At 67.0% G+C, this 18,927-nt stretch overlaps 2 protein-coding genes across 2 annotated transcripts; one reads left to right on the forward strand and one right to left on the reverse strand.

Annotated features, from left to right (window-relative positions):
* Positions 1 to 224: 224 nt before the first annotated feature.
* Positions 225 to 15,148, forward strand: STAT2 (signal transducer and activator of transcription 2). Its single transcript, XM_077788572.2, has 24 exons — positions 225 to 312; positions 654 to 1,254; positions 1,359 to 1,490; positions 1,598 to 1,748; positions 1,825 to 1,923; positions 2,011 to 2,103; positions 2,185 to 2,263; positions 2,356 to 2,441; positions 2,520 to 2,668; positions 2,744 to 2,902; positions 4,688 to 4,840; positions 6,304 to 6,324; positions 7,408 to 7,501; positions 7,582 to 7,635; positions 8,450 to 8,533; positions 8,624 to 8,722; positions 9,710 to 9,845; positions 9,940 to 9,989; positions 10,503 to 10,591; positions 10,662 to 10,798; positions 11,415 to 11,603; positions 11,718 to 11,775; positions 12,791 to 13,797; positions 14,189 to 15,148. The coding sequence occupies exons 3-24, from the start codon at positions 1,360 to 1,362 to the stop codon at positions 14,314 to 14,316; spliced, it is 3,246 nt and encodes a 1,081-aa protein (XP_077644698.2). The 5' UTR covers positions 225 to 312; positions 654 to 1,254; position 1,359; the 3' UTR covers positions 14,317 to 15,148.
* IL23A (interleukin 23 subunit alpha) lies at positions 15,095 to 17,929 on the reverse strand. The gene is made up of 4 exons (XM_077788593.2): positions 17,578 to 17,929; positions 16,825 to 16,923; positions 15,824 to 15,949; positions 15,095 to 15,364 (listed from the first exon to the last, which is right to left on the reverse strand). Exons 1-4 carry the CDS (start codon positions 17,764 to 17,766, stop codon positions 15,224 to 15,226), a joined length of 555 nt encoding a protein of 184 aa, XP_077644719.1. The 5' UTR covers positions 17,767 to 17,929; the 3' UTR covers positions 15,095 to 15,223.
* Positions 17,930 to 18,927: the final 998 nt, after the last annotated feature.

Below are 18,927 nucleotides of genomic sequence, written 5' to 3' on the forward strand. Positions count from 1 at the left end.
CCCTGTCCCGGTCCCCCCGCCCATCCCGGTCCCCCCGTCCCTGTCCCGGTCCCCCCGCCCATCCCGCGCCGCCGCCGTTCCCGCCCCCGCTCCCCGCTGGCCCCGCCCACTGAGCCCGCCCATTGGTCACACCCATCCACTAGCCCCGCCCACTACGCCCCGCCCCGCGTGACGTAAATTTGGGGAAATGAACAAACGGGCCCAGAGGCGCCGCGCGCGGGGGCGGGGCCTCGGCGCCGCTCTCCGCCAATCAGCGAGCAGAGCTGGCAGGGGGCGTGGCCAGCCCGCCTTCCTGCTCCGGTGCCGGCGGAGGTGGGTCGGGGGTCCCGGGGCACTCCGGGGCGGGACACGGGCGGTTCTGGAGCCCGGGAGAGCCCGGGGAAGGGGGGCACAGGCCGGGGACCCCGGCTGGGGCACACAGAGCGTCCCCTGGAAGGCTGTCGCGCTGGGGCGGGGGGCGGTCAGGGACACCCATCCCACTGGGGGGGACCCGGGGGGCGCCCGAGGGGTCCCATGGGGGTCCGGTCTAGGGGGTCTCTGAGGAGGGGCCTGGGGTGGTGCAGAAGGGGGGCTGGGGGCCCTGCTGTGGGCGTTCTGTGCCCCCCGCCCCGGGTGGGGAGCCCCCCTCGGCTCAGCCCCTGCTCCCACCGCAGGACGCGGCTGCCGGTCCGCGGCCACCCCAGCGGGAGCTGCCGGGGCTGCGGCGGGGCAGGGGGACCCTCGGGACCACCCAGAACCCGAGCAGAGGGACCCTCGGAACCACCCAGAACCGAGCACAGGGACCCTCGGAACCACCCAGAACCTGAGCAGAGGGACCCTCGGAACCACCCAGAACCGAGCACAGGGACCCTCGGAACCACCCAGGACCCGAGCAGAGTGACCCTAGGGATCAGCCAGGACCGAGCAGGAGCTGAGGGACCCCCGGGACCACCCAGGACTGAGCAGAGGGACCCCAGGGACCGAGCAGGAGCTGAGGGACCCCTGGGAGCAGCCAGGACCGAGCAGGAGCAGAGGGATCCTCGGACCACCCAGAACCCGAGCACAGGGACCCTCGGGACCACCCAGAACCCGACAGAGGGACCCCCGGGACCACCCAGGACTGAGCAGAGGGACCCCAGGGACCGAGCAGGAGCAGAGGGACCCCCGGGACCACCCAGGACTGAGCAGAGGGACCCCCAGGACCACCCAGGACTGAGCAGAGGGACCCCAGGACCGAGCAGGAGCAGAGGGACCCCGGTCCTGTGCTGCAGGCAGGTACGTGGGGTGCAGCGGTGCCCACCTGGCGCCCGCGGGTGTTCCTCCGGTCCCGGCGCGGCCGGGGCACGGCCCGGGGCGCCGCTGAGCCGCTGTCCCCGCAGCATGGCGCAGTGGCAGGAGGTGCAGAGCTTGGCCAACACCTACCTGGAGCAGGTGCACCAGCTGTACGCGGGCTCGGCGCTGCCCATGGCCGTGCGGCAGTCCTTGGCCGCCTGGATCGAGAGCCAGAACTGGTACCGGGGGGGGGGATCCGGGGCTGGGGGCGGCTCCGGGGGGCACGGGCGGGGCCGTGCCCGTGCTGAGCCCGTGCTGAGCCCGTGCTGAGCCCGCGCTGCCGCAGGCGCCAGGCGGCCGAGCCGCTCTGCTCGCACGCCCGCATGCTGTTCCACTCCTTACTGGTGCTACTGGGAGAGCGCCTGGGCAGCCTGGGCTCGGACCGCGAGGATTTCATGCTGAAGCACAACCTGCGCAAAGCCCACCGCGACCTCCAGGTGGGCTCCAGGGCCGGGGGGGGCGCGGTGGGGAGGGGTCTCCGCGCCGCGCTGACCCCCCCAAGCCCCTCCGCAGGCCGAGTTCGAGGAGAAGCCGGAGACGTTCGCCAACCTGGTGGCCAACCTGCTGCAGGAGGAGCGGCGGATCCTGCGCCTGGGGCAGGCGGGGGGGCAGGTAGGGCAGGGCAGGGTCCCCCGCCTCACCCCACAGGCGCCGGGGGTCCCGCGGCCGCTGCCCCACACCCCGTGTCTCCCTGCCTAGGGGGGTTCGGCCCCCGCGCCCACCCCAGCCCCGGAGAACGGCCGGGAGCAGCAGATCCAGCAGCGCTTGGGCGACTTCCACAGGGCCCTGCAGGTAACCCCCCGCCACCCCCCGCGACCCCCGCCGAGCCCCCCGGGGGCTGCCCGGCCCCTCCTGACCCCCCTGTGTCCGCAGGAAGCCGAACGAGCCTTCAGGCACCTGGAGGATTTGCAGGATGCCTTTGACTTCTGCTTCAAGGTGCACTACCAGCCAGGTGAGCCCCACGCTGGGGAGATTGGGGGGTGGGCACTGCCCTGCGCCCCCTCCGAGCCCCCCAAAACCCTGAGCCCTCTCCCCTGCCCGCAGATGGGGAGAGGAACGGGGACCCCGAGTACATGCAGGAGCTGAAATCCCTCGAGGACAAACTGAAGAACCTGGACCAGCAGCGCAAGGTGAGGGGGGCTCGGGGCGGCCAGGCTGGGTTTTGGGGGGGCACCGTGCACCCCGCTGAGAGCCACGTCTCCCCCCAGGAGGTGCTGGCTCAGATGCAGCAGCTCCTGAGGCGCAGCGAGACGCTGCAGGAGCTGCTGCAGCAGGAGCTGGGGGACTGGCGGGCGCGGCAGCAGCGCCAGTGCATGGGGGGCCCCGGCGACACCAACCTGCGCCCGCTGGAGACCTGGTAGGGTTGGGGGGCTCGGGGGGCTCGGGGTGGGGGGCTGCAGCCGGACCCCTCCGAGCTCCCTGACCCCCGCAGGTTCACGGAGCTGGGCCAGGGGCTGTTCCAGCTGCGGCAGCTGCTGCGGGCGCTGGGCGACCTGCGGCAGAAGGTGACCTACGCCAGGGACCCGCTGGTGACAGAGACGCCCCTGCTGCAGCAGCGGCTGCAGGAGCAGCTCACGCACCTGCTCAGGAGGTGAGCTGGGCTCTGAGCGGCTGCGGCGCTGCCAGGAGGGTTCTGGGGGTGGAGATCAGGGAAAAATCCTCCCCACCAGGGTGGTTGAGCGCTGGGGAAGCTCTCCAGGGAGTGGTGACGGTCCCGAGGTTGTCAGAGCTCCGGGAGAGTTTGGACAACGCTCCCAGGCACAGGGTGGGATTTTTGGGGTGTCTGTGTAGGGCCTGGAGCTGGGGTCAAGGGTTCTGGTGGGTCCCTCGCAGCTCTGGGTGTAATTCAGGAGGTCGGGGGGGTCGGGGCAGTGCTCTCAGGGATTTTGGGGGAAAGTTTGTGGTGTCCTGTGCCGGGCTGGACTTTGATCCTGATGGATCCCTTCCAGCTCTGGATGATTCGAGAGGTCAGGGAGAGGTTGGACAATGCTCTCAGGTGTTGGGATTTAGGGTTTTTGGGGGTGTCCTGGGACTCAGGGATTGCTGTGGGCCCCTTCCCACCTCAAGGAGCATTTGGAGAAGGCTCTCAGGGACAGGGTGGGATTTTGGGGTGTCTTGAGCATGGAGTTGGGCTTTGATCCCTGTAGGTCTCTTCCAGCTCAGGATATTCCATAGCTCAGGGGTGTTTGGACATCACTCAAACATTGGGATTTAGGATAGGGAAGGTTTTGGGGTTGTCCTGCACCAAACCAGGAGTTGGACTCGATGTTCCTGATGAATCCTTTCCATCACTGGGTATTCCATAGCTCAGGGTGTGTTTGGACAAATGTTGGGATTTAGGACTGAGAAGGTTTTGGGGTTGTCCTGTGCCAAACCAGGTGTTGACTCGATGCTCCTCTGGGCATTCCATAGTTCCGTAGCTCAGGGGTGTTTGGACACCACTCAAATGTTGGGATATAGGGCTAGGCAGGTTTTGGGGTTGTCCTGCGCCAAACCAGGAGTTGGACTTGATGTTCCTGTTGGGTCCCTTCCATCTCTGGACATTCCATAGCTCCATAGCTCAGGGTTGTTTGGACAAACGTTGGGATTTAGGATAGGGAACGTTTTGGGGCTGTCCCGTGCCCAACCCGCAGTTCTCCCTGCACGCCCCTCTTGGCCTGCCCCAGCCCGGGCTGTTCCAGATTTCAGGAGCAGGGGCAGCCGGGGGTCTTGGGGCAGCCGGGGGTCTCCAGGTCAGTCCGGGGGTCTCGGGGCAGCCGGGGGTCTTGGGTCAGCCGGGGGGCTCGGGTCAGCCGGGGGTCTTGGGTCAGCCGGGGGGCTCGGGTCAGCCGGGGGTCTCGGGTCAGTTGGGGGTCTCGGTGCACCTGGAGGGTCTCGGTGCACCTGGGGGGTCTCGGGTCAGCCGGGGGGTCTCGGTGCACCTGGAGGGTCTCGGTGCACCTGGAGGGTCTCGGGGCAGCCGGGGGTCTCCGGGTCAGTTGGGGGTCTCGGGTCAGCCGGGGGTCTCGGTGCCCCTGGAGGGTCTCGGGGCAGCCGGGGGGTCTCGGGGCACCTGGAGGGTCTCGGGTCAGCTGGGGGGTCTCGGGTCACCTGGGGGGTCTCGGGGCAGCCGGGGGGTCTCGGTGCACCTGGGGGGTCTCGGTGCACCTGGGGGGTCTCGGGTCAGCTGGGGGGTCTCGGTGCACCTGGGGGGTCTCGGGTCAGCCGGGGGGTCTCGGTGCCCCTGGAGGGTCTCGGGTCACCTGGAGGGTCTCGGTGCCCCTGGAGGGTCTCGGGGCAGCCGGGGGTCTCGGGTCAGCCGGGGGTCTCCGGGTCAGTTGGGGGTCTCGGGTCAGCCGGGGGTCTCGGGGCAGCCCTGACCCCCCGGTCCCCCCAGCGCCTTCGTGGTGGAGCAGCAGCCCTGCACGCCCAACGCCGCCCGGCGCCCGCTGGTGCTGCGCACCACCGGCAAGTTCTGCGCCCGCGCCCGGCTGCTGCTGCGGCTGCACGACCGCAACCACCGCATGGAGGCCCGCATCCACATCGACAGGTGGGGCGGGAGCTGGGCACGCGATTGTTGCACGGCTGGGATTCCGTTACTGATTGGATTCCGTTATTGATTGATGGGATTCCGTTATTGATTGAATTCAATTATTGCATTGATGGGATTCTGTTATTGCATGGCTGGGATTCCGTTATTGATTGAATTCCGTTATTGATTGAATTCCGTTATTGCATTGATGGAATTCAATTATTTCATTGACGGAATTCAATTATTGCATTGCTGGGATTCCGTTATTGACTGAATTCCGTTATTGATTGATGGGATTCCGTTATTGATTGAATTCCGTTATTGATTGAATTCCGTTATTGCATTGATGGAATTCAGTTATTGATTGAATTCCGTTATTGATTGATGGGATTCTGTTATTGATTGATGGGATTCCATTATTGCATTGAGGGGATTCTGTTATTGCATTGCTGGGATTCCGTTATTGATTGAATTCAGTTATTGCATTGATGGGATTCTGTTATTGATTGAATTCCGTTATTGATTGAATTCAGTTATTGCATTGATGGGATTCCGTTACTGCATTGGTGGGATTCAGTTATTGCATTGGTGGGATTCCGTTATTGATTGAAATCAGTTATTGATTGAATTCAGTTATTGCATTGATGGGATTCCATTATTGATTGAATTCAGTTATTGCATTGGTGGGATTCCGTTATTGATTGAATTCAGTTATTGCATTGGTGGGATTCCGTTATTGATTGAATTCAGTTATTGACTGAATTCAGTTATTGCATTGATGGGATTCCATTATTGATTGAATTCCGTTATTGCATTGATGGAATTAAACCATCTGATTTATTGAATTGAATAATTGAATTCATTTAATTTAATTATTTTATTTATTAAGTTGAATTCTTTAATTTATTTAATGATTTGATTTATTAAATTGAATTACTTAATTTATTGAATTAAATTATTTGATTTATTAAATTGAATTATTTAATCCACTGAATTACATTATTAGACTTATTAAATTGAATTATTTAATTTAATTTAATTTATTTGATTTATTAAATTGAATTACTTAATTAAATTTAATTATTTCATTTACTAAATTGAATTATTTAATTCATTTAATTAAATTATTTCATGTATTGAATTAAATTATTTAATTTATTGAATTAAATTTTCTTTATTAAATTATTTGTTTTATTAAATTGAATTATTTAATTCATTGAATTAAATTATTTTATTTATTACATTGAATTTATTTATTAAATTAATTAATTAAATTAAATTAATTAAATGAATCAAATTAAATAAAATAAATAAATAAATAAAATTAATTCAATTAAATTTTCATGAATTATTATCTAAACCATAAATCATTCCTAATCCAATCTTCATCCCGTCCCTTTCACTGCTGCAAGTGGAGCCGCGGGACCCCCCCGAGCCCCCCCGGGGGTCCCCTGGCCCTGACCCCCCCTTTTCTCTTCCAGGGACCCCCCCAACATCCGAGGGTGAGAGCTGGGAGAGCGCCGGAGCCCCCCCGGGGGTCCCGACCCCACCTCGGGGGTCCTGATCCCACCCCGGGGGTCCCGACCCCACCTCGGGGGTCCCGACCTCATCTCGGGGGTCCTGATCCTACCCCGGGGGTCCCGACCCCATCCCGGGGGTCCTGATCCCACCCCGGGGGTCCCGATCCCACCCCGGGGGTCCCGATCCCATCCCGGGGGTCCCGACCCCACCTCGGGGGTCCTGATCCCACCCCGGGGGTCCTGATCCCACCCCGGGGGTCCCGATCCCATCCCGGGGGTCCCGACCCCACCTCGGGGGTCCTGATCCCACCCCGGGGGTCCTGATCCCACCCCGGGGGTCCCGACCCCACCTCGGGGGTCCCGACCCCACCCCGGGGGTCCTGATCCCACCCCGGGGGTCCCGATCCCATCCCGGGGGTCCCGACCCCACCTCGGGGGTCCTGATCCCACCCCGGGGGTCCTGATCCCACCCCGGGGGTCCCGACCTCACCTCGGGGGTCCTGATCCCACCCCGGGGGTCCCGATCCCATCCCGGGGGTCCCGACCTCACCTCGGGGGTCCTGATCCCACCCCGGGGGTCCCGACCCCATCCCGGGGGTCCCGACCCCACCCCAGGGGTCCCGGCCCATCCCGGGGGTCCTGATCCCACCTCGGGGGTCCTGACCCCACCCTGAGGGTCCCGACCCCATCCCGGGGGTCCCGATCCCACCCTTGGGGGTCCCGACCCCACCCCAGGGGTCCCGGCCCATCCCGGGGGTCCCAGTCCATCCCGGGGGTCCCGGCCCATCCCGGGGGTCCCAGTCCATCCCGGGGGTCCCGGCCTATCCCGGGGGTCCCTCCCGGTGGTCCCGGTCCATCCCGGGGGTCCCTCCCGGAGGTCCCGGTCCATCCCGGGGGTCCCGGCCCATCCCGGGGGTCCCGGCCCATCCCGGGGGTCCCTCCCGGGGGTCCCGGTCCATCCCGGGGGTCCCGGCCCGTCCCGGGGGTCCCTCCCGGGGGTCCTGGCCCATCCCGGGGGTCCCTCGCGGGGGTCCCGGCCCCTCTCACTGCCGCCCGTGCCCGCAGGTTCCGCCGCTTCAACATCCTGACATCGAGCAGCAAAACGCTCCTGGCCGGGGACAGCCCGCAGGAGGGGCTGCTCTGCGACTTCCAGTACCTCGTAGGGACCCCCGACCCCCAGATCCCCCCGCGGGGGCGGCTGCGGCGCCCACCCGGGGCTGACCCTGCCCCTCCCCACAGACGCTGAAGGAGCAGAAGGACAGCAGGGCCGGCAAGGGCAAGGGCGGCGGCGAGGTGGGCGGGGGGCTGCGGGGGGCTGCGGGGGGCTGGGGGGCTCAGGGGGATCGGGGGGACTGGGGGGCTGGGGGGCTGTGGGGGCTGGGGGGGTCAGGGGGATCGGGGGGATCGGGGGGACTGGGGGGCTGTGGGGGCTGGGGGGGTCAGGGGGATCGGGGGAATCGGGGGGATCGGGGGGACTGGGGCCTGGGGGGGGCTGAGGGGGGCTGGAGGGGTCAGAGGGGTCAGGGGGATCGGGGGGCTTCAGGGGGACTGGGGGCTGGGGGGTACAGGGGGCTGGGGGGGTCAGGGGGATCGGGGGGATCGGGGGGCTTCAGGGGGACTGGGGGGTGCTGGGGGCTGGGGGTGGTCGGGGGCTGCAGGGGACTGGGAGGGGGACAGGGGCTGGGGGGCTGCAGGGAGACTGGGGGACTGCAGGGGGGTCAGGGGGCTGCAGGGGGGGTGGGGGGCTGCAGGGGGGCTTCAGGGGAATTGGGGGGGCTGCAGGTGGCTGGGGCTACAGGGGGGCTGCAGGGGGTGGCAGGGGGGCTGTAGGGGAGTTGGGGGGGCTGCAGGGGTATTGGGGGGCTGCAAGGGGGTGGGGGGCTGCAAGGGGGCTGTAGGGTGGTCGGGGGGCTGCAGGGGAGCTTCAGGGGGGCTGTAGGGCTTTCGGGGGGCTGCAGGGGGGTCGGGGGCTGGCAGGGGGGCTGGGGGTGGTCAGGGGGCTGCAGGAGAGCTGGGGGGGCTGCAGGTGGGTCGGGGGGCTGCAGGGCAGTTGGGGGGCTGCAGGGGGGCCGGGCCGGGCGGTGACCCCGGTGCCACCTCCCCGCAGGGTCCCCTGGTCGTGACGGAGGAGCTGCACCTCATCACCTTCACGCTGGCTTACGCCTACTGCGGGCTGGAGCTGGAGCTGGAGGTGGGGGCCGGGGGGTCTGGGGGCGTGGGGGGCTCGGGGAGGCCCGGGGGGGGCTGGGGACAGCCAGCCTGAGCCCCGTCCCCTCCCCAGACCACCACGCTGCCCTTCGTCATCATCTCCAACAACAACCAGTTCTCCAGCGCCTGGGCCTCCATCCTCTGGTTCAACATGCTCAGCTCTGACCCCAAGGCGAGCCCTGTGCCCCCCAGCGCTGCCACCCTCGTGTCCCCTGTCCCTTCCCTAGCCCTGCCCTCCTCCTGGTGTCCTGTCCTGGTGTCCCCTGTGCCCTGTCCCCAGTTCTGGGCCCGGTCCCTGCCCCATCCCAGGTGCAGATTTTTTGTCTCCTGGTCCCAGTGCCCTGCCCTGCTTCACGTCCTTGGTCCTTGTCCCACCCCTGCTTTGATGCCTGTCCTTGGTGCCTGTCCCCTGCTGCATTTCCCTGTCCCTTGGTGCCTGTCCCCTGCCCTGGTGCATGTGCCCATCCCTTGTACCCCGTTCTCTGCCACGTGTCCCCATCTCTGCTTCCTGTCCCGTCCCCTGGTCCCAGGCCCTGCTCCCTGGTCCCAGTCCCATGCCCTGGTCCCTGACCTGTCCCTTGGTCCCTGTCCTGTCCCCTGCTCCCTGTCCCCTGCCACATGTCCCCATCCCCTGGTCCCTGTCCCATCCCCTGCTCCCTGTCCTGCCCCCTGGTCCCTGTCCCGTCCCCTGGTCCCAGTCCTATCCCCTGCTCCCTGTCCCATGCCCTGATCCGTGTCCTGTCCCTTGGTTCATGTCCCATCCCCTGCTCCCTGTCTCCTGCCCTGGGGACAAGCATGTCCCCATCACTTGTACCCTGTTCTCTGTCCTTATTCCCATCCCCTGGTCCCAGTCCTGTCCCTTGGTCCCTGTCCCATTCCCTGCTCCCTGTCCCATCCCTGTCCCATCCCCTGGTCCCTGTCCCCTGCCCTGGTGCATGTCCCCATCCTGCTGTCCCTGTCCCCTCCCTCTATCCCTGTCCCCTCCTCCTGTCCTTGTCCCCTGTCCCCATCCCCTCCTGCTGTCCCCATCCCCTGCTCCAATGCATGTCTCCTGGTGTCCCCAACCCCTCTCCCTGTCCCTGCCCCGTCCCTCCCCATGTCCCCAGCCCCGCTCACCCCGTGTCCCCCCGTGTCCCCCTGTCCCCTCCGTGTCCCCCAGGCCCAGCAGTTCTTCTCGTCACCGCCACCGGCCCCGTGGCCCCGGCTGGCCGAGGTGCTGAGCTGGCAGTTCCAGAGCGTGGCCGAGCGGGGACTCAGCCGGGACAACCTCCTGATGCTGGCCAAGAAACTCTTGGGTGAGGGTGGGGACACGGGGGGACACGGGGGGACACGGGGGGACACCGTGGGACATGGCTGCACTGTCCCCCCTCACCCTGCTCTCACCCCAAGGCTCGAAGCCATCACCGGACAGCACCGTGGCCTGGCCCAAGTTCTCAAAGGTCAGTAGGGCCTGTCCCCTCTGTCCCCATGTCCCCATGTCCCTGTCTCCTCTATCCCCATGTCCCTGTCCCCTATGTCCCTGTGGCCCTGTCCCCTCTGTCCCCATATCCTCATGGCCCTGTCCCCTCTATCCCCATGTCCCTGTCCCCATGTCCCCATGTCCCTCTCTGTCCCCCCATGTCCCCAGGTCCCCCCATGTCCCCATGTCCCCATGTCCCTCTCTGTCCCCCCATGTCCCCAGGTCCCCCCATGTCCCCATGTCCCCATGTCCCCTCTGTCCCTCTCTGTCCCCCCATGTCCCCAGGTCCCCTCTGTCCCCCCATGTCCCCAGGTCCCCCCATGTCCCCATGTCCCCTCTGTCCCCCCATGTCCCCAGGTCCCCCCATGTCCCCATGTCCCCATGTCCCCATGTCCCCATGTCCCCTCTGTCCCTCTCTGTCCCCCCATGTCCCCATGTCCCCATGTCCCCTCTGTCCACCATGTCCCCATGTCCCCATGTCCCTCTCGCCCAGGACAGCGGCGCCGGTTTCTCCTTCTGGGCCTGGCTGGACGGGATCCTGGGGCTGCTCCAGGAGCACCTGAAGGAGCTCTGGAAGAAGGGGTAGGAGCGGGGCCGGGCGGGCCAGGGAGGGAGCCGGGGGTGTCACGGGGGCTGACGGTGCCACCCCCAGACTCATCCTGGGCTTCGTGAGCCACAAGCAGAAGGAGAAACTGCTCAAGTGCAAGCGGACGGGGACGTTCCTGCTGCGCTTCAGTGAGACCGTCCTGGGCGGTGTCACCTTCACCTGGGTGGAGCACCCCGAGACAGGTGAGTGACCCCCGGGACCCCCAGCAGCCCTGGGGACAGGCCTGGCTGCGCTGGCAGCGGTGCAGCAGTGGAAAAAGCCTCTGGAGGGATGGGATTTCCCAAATCCATGGAGGGCGTGACGGGCTGTGCAGTGGGCTTTGTCCCGGGGGATGACGCTGGGACACCCTGGAGGTTCAGAGCCTTGGAGGAGGTCGGTGCCTCGCTGTAAGGCAAAGAGGAGAAACCTCCCTCCCCTGAAGCTTAGCGAGCAAGAGGATAAATTCAGATTTCGCTTAAAAGTGGATGAGAATGGTGAACCTGGGTTCCTATCTCCAGCAGGGCTCCCTGTGGGACACGGTGTCACCTGGGTCCCCATCTCCCTGTGGGACACGGTGTCACCTGGGTCCCCAATTCCAGCACAGCTCCCTGTGGGACACGGTGTCACCTGGGTCCCCACCTCCCTGTGGGACACAGTGTCACCTGGGTTCCGAATTCCAGCACAGCTCCCTGTGGGACACGGTGTCACCTGGGTCCCCATCTCCCTGTGGCACACGGTGTCACCTGGGTCCCCAATTCCAGCAGGGCTCCCTGTGGGACACGGTGTCACCCTCCGGCTGACCCCGCTGTCCCCCCTCAGGACCCCCCATTTTCCACGCCGTGGAACCCTACACGGCCTCGGAGCTGGTGTCGCTGGCGCTGCCCGACATCATCCGCGACTACCACATGAGCCTGGAGGAGAAGAATCCCGAGAACCCCCTCAAGTTCCTGTACCCCAACATCGCCCGGGACGAGGCTTTCGGGCCCTTCTACAGCCAGAGGCTGGAGGGTACGGCCTGGCATGGCCTGGCACGGCCTGGCACGGCCTGGCACGGCCTGGCACAGCCTGGCACTGAGGCAGGACAGCACCTGCCACCCCCCTGACCCCTCTCGTTGTCCCCAGGGAACCTGAGCGAGTCGCAGAAATACCTGAACCGGCGCCTGATCCGCGTGTCCTCCAGGTGAGGGCACGTGGGGACACCTCCGGGAGCCTGTGGGGTCCCTGCCCTGATCCCTGACCCTGACCCCAATCCTTGACCCGATCCTTGACCCTGATCCCTGACACTGACCCTGACCCCGATCCCTGACCCTGACCCCAATCCCTGACCCGATCCCTGACCCTGACCCCAATCCTTGACCTGATTCCTAACCCTGACCCCAATCCCTGACCCCCAATTCCTGACCCTGAACCCAATCCCTGACCCCCAATTCCTGACCCTGACCCCAATCCTTGACCCGATCCCTGACACTGACCCTGACGCCAACCCTGATCCCTGACCATGACCCCAATCCCTGACCCTGACCCCAGCCCAGATCCCTGACCATGACCCCAATCCCTGACCCTGATCCCTGACCCCGATCCCTGACCCCGATCCCTGACCCCAATCCCAAATCCCTGACCCCAATCCCCCATCCCTGACCCCAATCCCCAATCCCTGACCCTGACCCCAATCCCTGACCCCAATCCCCCATCCCTGACCCCAATCCCTGACCCTGACCCCAATCCCCCATCCCTGACCCCAATTCCCAATCCCTGACCCCAATCCCTGACCCTGACCCCAATCCCCCATCCCTGACCCCAATTCCCAATCCCTGACCCCAATCCCAAATCCCTGACCCCAATTCCCAATCCTTGACCCCAATCCCCCATCCCTGACCCCAATTCCCAATCCCTGACCCCAATCCCAAATCCCTGACCCCAATCCCCAATCCCTGACCCCAATCCCCCATCCCTGACCCCAATCCCCAATCCCTGACCCCAATCCCCCATCCCTGACCCCAATCCCCAATCCCTGACCCCAATCCCAAATCCCTGACCCCAATCCCTGACCATGACCCCAATCCCAAATCCCTGACCCCAATTCCCAATCCCTGACCCCAATCCCAAATCCCTGACCCCAATCCCAAATCCCTGACCCCAATCCCCAATCCCTGACCCCAATCCCCAATCCCTGACCGCGCTGTCTCTCCCTCCAGGCCGCCCAACCGGCGGCAGACAGAGGAGGAGCTGGTGGTGGCCACGCAGGACCTGCAGATGCTGCAGCTGCAGCCCCGGGGGCAGGGGACACAGCAGCCTGGTGGCCTGCCATTGTCACAGCCCCCGAGCTTGGGGACACCGCCGGTCACCCCTGGAAATGTGGGGACCCCTCAGGGGGTGACCACGAGCCTGGGGACACCGCCGGTCACCCCTGGGAATGTGGGGACCCCTCAGGGGGTGACCATGAGCTTGGGGACAACACCAGTCACCCCTGGGAATGTGGGGACACTACAAGTGATGCCCACGAGGCCGGGGTCACTGCAGGTCACCCCTGGAACCGTGGGGACCCCTCAGGGAGTGACCATGAGCTTGGGGTCACTGCAGGTCACCCCTGGGACCGTGGGGACCCCTCAGGTGGTGACCACGAGCTTGGGGACACCGCCGGTCACCCCTGGGAACCTGGGGACACCACAGGGGGTGACCACGAGCGCGGGGTCACTGCAGCCCAGGGGCCTGGGGATGCTGCAACCCCAGCCCCAAAGCCTGGAGCCACCCCAGGTGGCATCAGGGGTCCCCAACTTCCCTGGGACGCTGCCAGCGGCCCCAGGGGCCGCGGGGACCGTGCAGGTGCTGCCCGGGGGGCTGCGGGTGCTGCGGGTGGGCTCGGGGGACTCGGCGACGCTGCTGGGGACAGTGGCCGTGGGCTCGGGGCCGCCGCAGCCGGCGGAGCCACCGCGGGTCCCCGAGGAGCAGGGGACGCTGCCACCGGAGCTGCGGGACCTGGAGCTGCTGCCGGGGGCTCGGGACATGCAGGAGCTGTTGCAGGGGGGCCGAGAGATGCAGGAGCTGCTGCAGGGGGGACGGGACATGCAGGAGCTGCTGCAGGGGGCTCAGGACATGCAGGAGCTGCTGCAGTCGCTGGAGGAGCTGGAGCCGGGCCTGGAGGCGGCGGGGCTGATGCCAGACGTGGTGCCAGCCTTGGAGGAGAGTTTCCAGCTGAGCCCCGGTGAGTGTCGGGGCTGGGGAGGGCACAGAGATGTCCCCTGGGCACTGAGATACCCCTGGGCACGGAGATATCCTCTGGGCACTGAATTGTCCCCCTGGGCACTGGATTGTCCCCTGGGCACTGAGATACCCCTGGGCACTGAATTGTCCCCCTGGGCACTGAGATGTCCCCCCGGGCACTGAGATACCCCTGGGCACTGAATTGTCCCCCTGGGCACTGAATTGTCCCCTGGGCACTGAGATGTCCCCATGGGCACTGAGCTGTCCCCCGGGCACTGCCCTATCCCCTGGGCACTGAATTGTCCCTCTGGGCACTGAATTGTCCCCCGGGCACTGAATTGTTCCCCCCGGGCACTGAGATGCCCCCGGGCACTGCCCTGTCCCTCCCGCAGGCAGCGCAGCTCTCCTGGACCAGCAGGACCCGTTCCTGCCTCAGCCCGAGGACTCGGTCCTGCCCGTGGTGCCCTCCCTGTTCACCGACTTCCCCCCGCTCCACATCGACGCCAGCGACTTCCAGTGACCCCTCCCCAGCCCCTTCCCCTCCAGGGACCCCTCCCCAGCCCCTTCCCCTCCAGGGACCCCTCCCCAGCCCCTTCCCTTCCAGTGACCGCTCCCCGCTCCCCTCCAGTAACCCCTCCCCAGCCCCTTCCCCTCCAGGGACCCCTCCCCAGCCCCTTCCCTTCCAGTGACCCCTCCCCAGCCCCTTCCCCTCCAGGGACCCCTCCCCAGCCCCTTCCCTTCCAGTGACCCCTCCCCAGCCCCTTCCCCTCCAGGGACCCCTCCCCAGCCCCTTCCCCTCCAGGGACCCCTCCCCAGCCCCTTCCCCTCCAGGGACCCCTCCCCAGCCCCTTCCCTTCCAGTGACCGCTCCCCGCTCCCCTCCAGTAACCCCTCCCCACTCCCCTTCCCCTCCAGTGATCCCTCCCCAGCCCCTTCCCCTCCAGCGACCCCTCCCCACTCCCCTTCCCCTCCAGGGACCCCTCCCCACTCCCCTTCCCCTCCAGTGATCCCTCCCCAGCCCCTTCCCCTCCAGCGACCCCTCCCCACTCCCCTTCCCCTCCAGCGACCCCTCCCCACTCCCCTTCCCCTCCAGTAACCCCTCCCCACTCCTTTTCCCTTCCAGGGACCCCTCCCCACTCCTTTTCCCTTCCAGGGACCCCTCCCCACTCCTTTTCCCTTCCAGGGACCCCTCCCCACTCCTTTTCCCTTCCAGGGACCCCTCCCCACTCCTTTTCCCTTCCAGGACCCCTCCCTGTAAATAAAACCCCATCCCACCCCCCCGGCACGCAGGAGGCGCTCGCTCGTCTCCATCCGACCTTTATTAGAAACGTATAAATAAAGATAAATAAAGAAGCGTCGCACGCGATAAATAAACCCCCGGCAGAGGGGCAATAAATAGGGGAGGGGGCGGGCGGTGTCCGGTGGGGCTCAGCGGGCGCCGTGGTTGAAGACGCGGCCGATGAGGGCGGCGAAGGAGCGGAGCCGCTTCAGGGCCAGGTGCCGCCGCAGCGGCTGCTCCCAGCGCTCGGTGGGCGCCAGGGGGTCCCGGGGGACTCGGCCGTGCCCGTCCTGCGGGGACAGCGCGGTCACGGCGGGGCTGAGCGCCGCCCGTGCGCCCGGCGAGGCGGGGCCGGGCTCCCCGGTGAGTCCCCGGTGAGCCCCCGGTGACTCCCCCGGTGAGCCCCCGGTGAGCCCCCGGTGAGTCCCCGGTGAGCTCCCGGTGATCCCCCCGGTGAGCCCCCGGTGATCCTCCCGGTGACCCCCCCGGTGAGTCCCCGGTGAGTCCCCGGTGTGTCCCCGGTGATCCCCCCGGTGAGTCCCCGGTGATCCTCCCGGTGACCCCCCCGGTGAGCCCCCGGTGATCCTCCCGGTGACCCCCCCGGTGAGCCCCCGGTGTGTCCCCGGTGATCCCCCCGGTGAGCCCCCGGTGAGTCCCCGGTGATCCCCCCGGTGAGTCCCCGGTGATCCTCCCGGTGACCCCCCCGGTGACCCCCCCGGTGAGCCCCCGGTGAGCCCCCGGTTGCTCACCGGGACGTGGCGCAGCAGCTGCTCCATCGCCGTCTCCAGCTGCGGCTGCGGCTGCTCCCGGAAGACGTCGGAGCCCAGCAGGTCCCGGTAGTGCTGCAGAGCCTGGCGGATCCGGTGCAGGCAGCGCTGCGGGGTGGGACGGGCTGAGACCGGCGGGACCGGGACTCTGCCGGGACATCCCCGCAGCCCCACCGGCACCCCGGGGCCCCCGGCACTCGTGGGAAGCACGGGAGCATCCCTCGGCATCGCTGGGAGCCCTCTGGGACCTCCAGACGCATCATTGGCACCCCCGGGACCCCCAGACATCCCCGGGACCCCCAGGCACCCCTGGGACCCCCAGGCACCCCTGGGACCCCCGAGTGCATCCCCCAGCATCCCTGGGACCCCCAGACGTCCTTGGGACCCCCAGGTACATCATTGGGACCCCCAGATACATCCCTGGGACCCCCAGACGTCCTTGGGACCCCCAGGTACATCCCTGGGACCCCCAGACGTCCTTGGGACCCCCAGGTACATCCCTGGGACCCCCAGACGTCCTTGGGACCCCCAGGTACATCCCTGGGACCCCCAGGTATACATCCCTGGGACCCCCAGACGTCCTTGGGACCCCCAGGTACATCCCTGGGACCCCCAGGTACATCCTTGGGACCCCCAGACGTCCTTGGGACCCCCAGATACATCCTTGGGACCCCCAGACGTCCTTGGGACCCCCAGATACATCCCTGGGACCCCCAGGTACATCCTTGGGACCCCCAGACGTCCTTGGGACCCCCAGATACATCCTTGGGACCCCCAGACATCCTTGGGACCCCCAGACATCCCCGGGACCCCCAGGCACCCCTGGGACCCCCGAGTGCATCCCCCAGCATCCCTGGGACCCCCAGACGTCCTTGGGACCCCAAGCGGACCCCAGAGCATCCCCGGGACCCCCCGAGCACCCCCGGGGTCCCCCCCCCCCGACCCCCGCAGCCCCCTCGGTGTCCCCGGTTGCCCCCCGGTACCGTGTGGTTGCTCTCCAGGGTCAGGGGGTCGCAGGCGTCGCTGCAGCGGATCCGGGGGGGCCAATTTTGGGGTTCCTCCTCCAGGAGCTGCATCCCCTCCTGGAGCGGCGATCGGGGCGGTCCACGCGCGCCCGGGACCCCCGGGGGGTACCGAGCTCCCGGTGCCACCCCCGCCGCGATGCTGCTGCATCCTCCCGGTGCTTCCCAAGCCCCCCGTTGCCCCCGGCAGAGATCCCGGTGCTTCCCGAGCCCCCCGGTCCTTCCCGAGCCCCTCGGTGAATCCCGAGCCCCCCGGTGAAGCCCCCAGCAGAGATCCCGGTGCTTCCCGAGACCCCGGTGCTTCCCGAGCCCCTCGCTGTCCACCGAGCTCCTGGTGCCCCGACCGAGCCCCCCGGTGAATCCCGAGCCCCCCGGTGCTTCCCAAGCCCCCGGTGCCCCCGGCTGAACCCCCCGGTGCTTCCCGAACCCCTCGCTCCCCACCGAGCTCCTGGTGCCCCGGCAGAGCCCTCCGGTGCTCCTCGTGCCGCCGGTGCCCCCGCCGAGCCTCCCGGTGCTTCCGAGCCCCCCCGGTGTCCCCGCCGGGTCCCCCGGTGCTCCCCAAGCCCCCGGTGCCCCTGGCAGAGCCCCCGGTGCTTCCCGAGCCCCCCGGTATCCCCGCCGGGCCCCCCGGTGCTCCCCAAGCCCCCGGTGAATCTCAAGCCCCCGGTGCTCCCCAAGCCCCCCGGTGCCCCCGCCGAGCCCCGCCGCTCTCACCAGCACCGGGTGCGGCTCTCGGACCGTCCCCAGCAGCCGCGCCAGCTCCCGGGACAGGACCCGGCAGGCGGCCCAGTCCGGGCGGCGGAGCGGGGCCGGCGCCGGTGCCGGTGCCGGTGCCGGTGCCGCGGGAGGCGGCGGCAGCAGAGCGAGGAGCAGCCAGAGGCGGAGGCGGCGGAGCGGAGCCATCCGAGCTCGTTCTGTGCCGCCACCGGCGCCGCCACCGGGCTCTTATGGGGCGGCGGCAGGTGGGGAATCCCGGGGCAGGTGGCTCCCGCCCCTCGCCGCCGCCGCCGCCCCTCGAAAGCAGAACCGATACCGGGCCGGGGTCCCCGCGCTGCGCCCCGCCGCACCGGGACGGGCAGGAAAACCCGGGGCAGTTCCTGGCGGGATGGGAGCCACCGGCACCGGTATCGCCACCGGCACCGGTATCGCCACCGGCACCGGCGGCGGGGACGTCCCCTCGCTGCACCTGGGCTGCCCCGGCGGGCGCACCGGGATCCCGGCGGCGTCCGGGCGGCGTCCCGGCGGTGTCCCCGCGGTGTCCCCGCGGTGTCCCCTCGGTGCCGAGCCGGACCGTGCCGTGCCGTGCCGCAATCCCGGCGGTCCCGCCGGGGCGGCTCCGGCGCTTCCCGCTCCGCCCGCCGGGGCTGCCCCCGGCTTTCCCCGGCACCGGGCGCGCCGCGGGCACCGGGGCCGGGCCGGGGACGCTGCCGGGAGCTCGGGACACTCGGGGACCTCGCGGGGACACCGAGGGAACACGGGGGGTGATGGGGGACACCGGGGACGGGGTGGGACGGGGGGGACACCGGGGGACACCGGCGGACACTGAGGGACACCGGGGGACACTGAGAGACCCCACGGGACACTGAGGGACACCGGGGGACATTTGGGACACTGAGGCACCCTCCGGGACACCGGGGGACACTGGGGGACACTGAGGGACACTTGGGACACTGGGGGACATTTGGGACACTGGGGGACACCAGGGGACACTGGGGGGGACTTGGGGACACTTTGGGACCCCGTGGGGTGCCAAGGACACGCTGGGACCTCGTCGGGCACCGTGGGAGCCCGTGGGGTGGCAGAGGACACCGGGGGACACCGTGGGGTGCCAGGGGACATCTGGGGACACTTTGGGGTGCTGGGGGGTGCCAGGGGACCCCAGGGGACACCGGGGGACCCCAGGGGACAGTGGGGGACACTGAAGGGCAGCTGGGGACACTGTGGGGACCCCACGGGGTTCCCGGGACACTGTGGACCCCCGTGTGACATCGTGGGACCCCGTGGGACATCGTGGGACCCCGTGGGACATCGTGGGACCCCGTGGGATGCCCCGGGCTGCTCCGT

This window comes from Lonchura striata, chromosome 29, assembly GCF_050655825.1.
Source record: "Lonchura striata isolate lonStrDom1 chromosome 29, ASM5065582v1, whole genome shotgun sequence".
Classification (NCBI taxonomy): Eukaryota; Metazoa; Chordata; class Aves; order Passeriformes; family Estrildidae; genus Lonchura; species Lonchura striata.

Bases quoted from the DNA above. Each gene is read 5' to 3' on its own strand.
- IL23A (XM_077788593.2), bottom strand. From the start codon at position 17,766: ATGGCTCCGCTCCGCCGCCTCCGCCTCTGGCTGCTCCTCGCTCTGCTG. The intron at 16,924-17,577 runs GTGAGAGCGGCG...TCGCCGCTCCAG, and splicing joins GAGAGCCGCACCCGGTGCTG to GAGGGGATGCAGCTCCTGGA. The intron at 15,365-15,823 runs GTGAGCAACCGG...CTGTCCCCGCAG, and splicing joins AGCTGCTGCGCCACGTCCCG to GACGGGCACGGCCGAGTCCC.
- STAT2 (XM_077788572.2), top strand. From the start codon at position 1,360: ATGGCGCAGTGGCAGGAGGTGCAGAGCTTGGCCAACACCTACCTGGAG. The intron at 1,749-1,824 runs GTGGGCTCCAGG...GCCCCTCCGCAG, and splicing joins AAGCCCACCGCGACCTCCAG to GCCGAGTTCGAGGAGAAGCC. The intron at 7,502-7,581 runs GTAGGGACCCCC...CCCTCCCCACAG, and splicing joins TCTGCGACTTCCAGTACCTC to ACGCTGAAGGAGCAGAAGGA.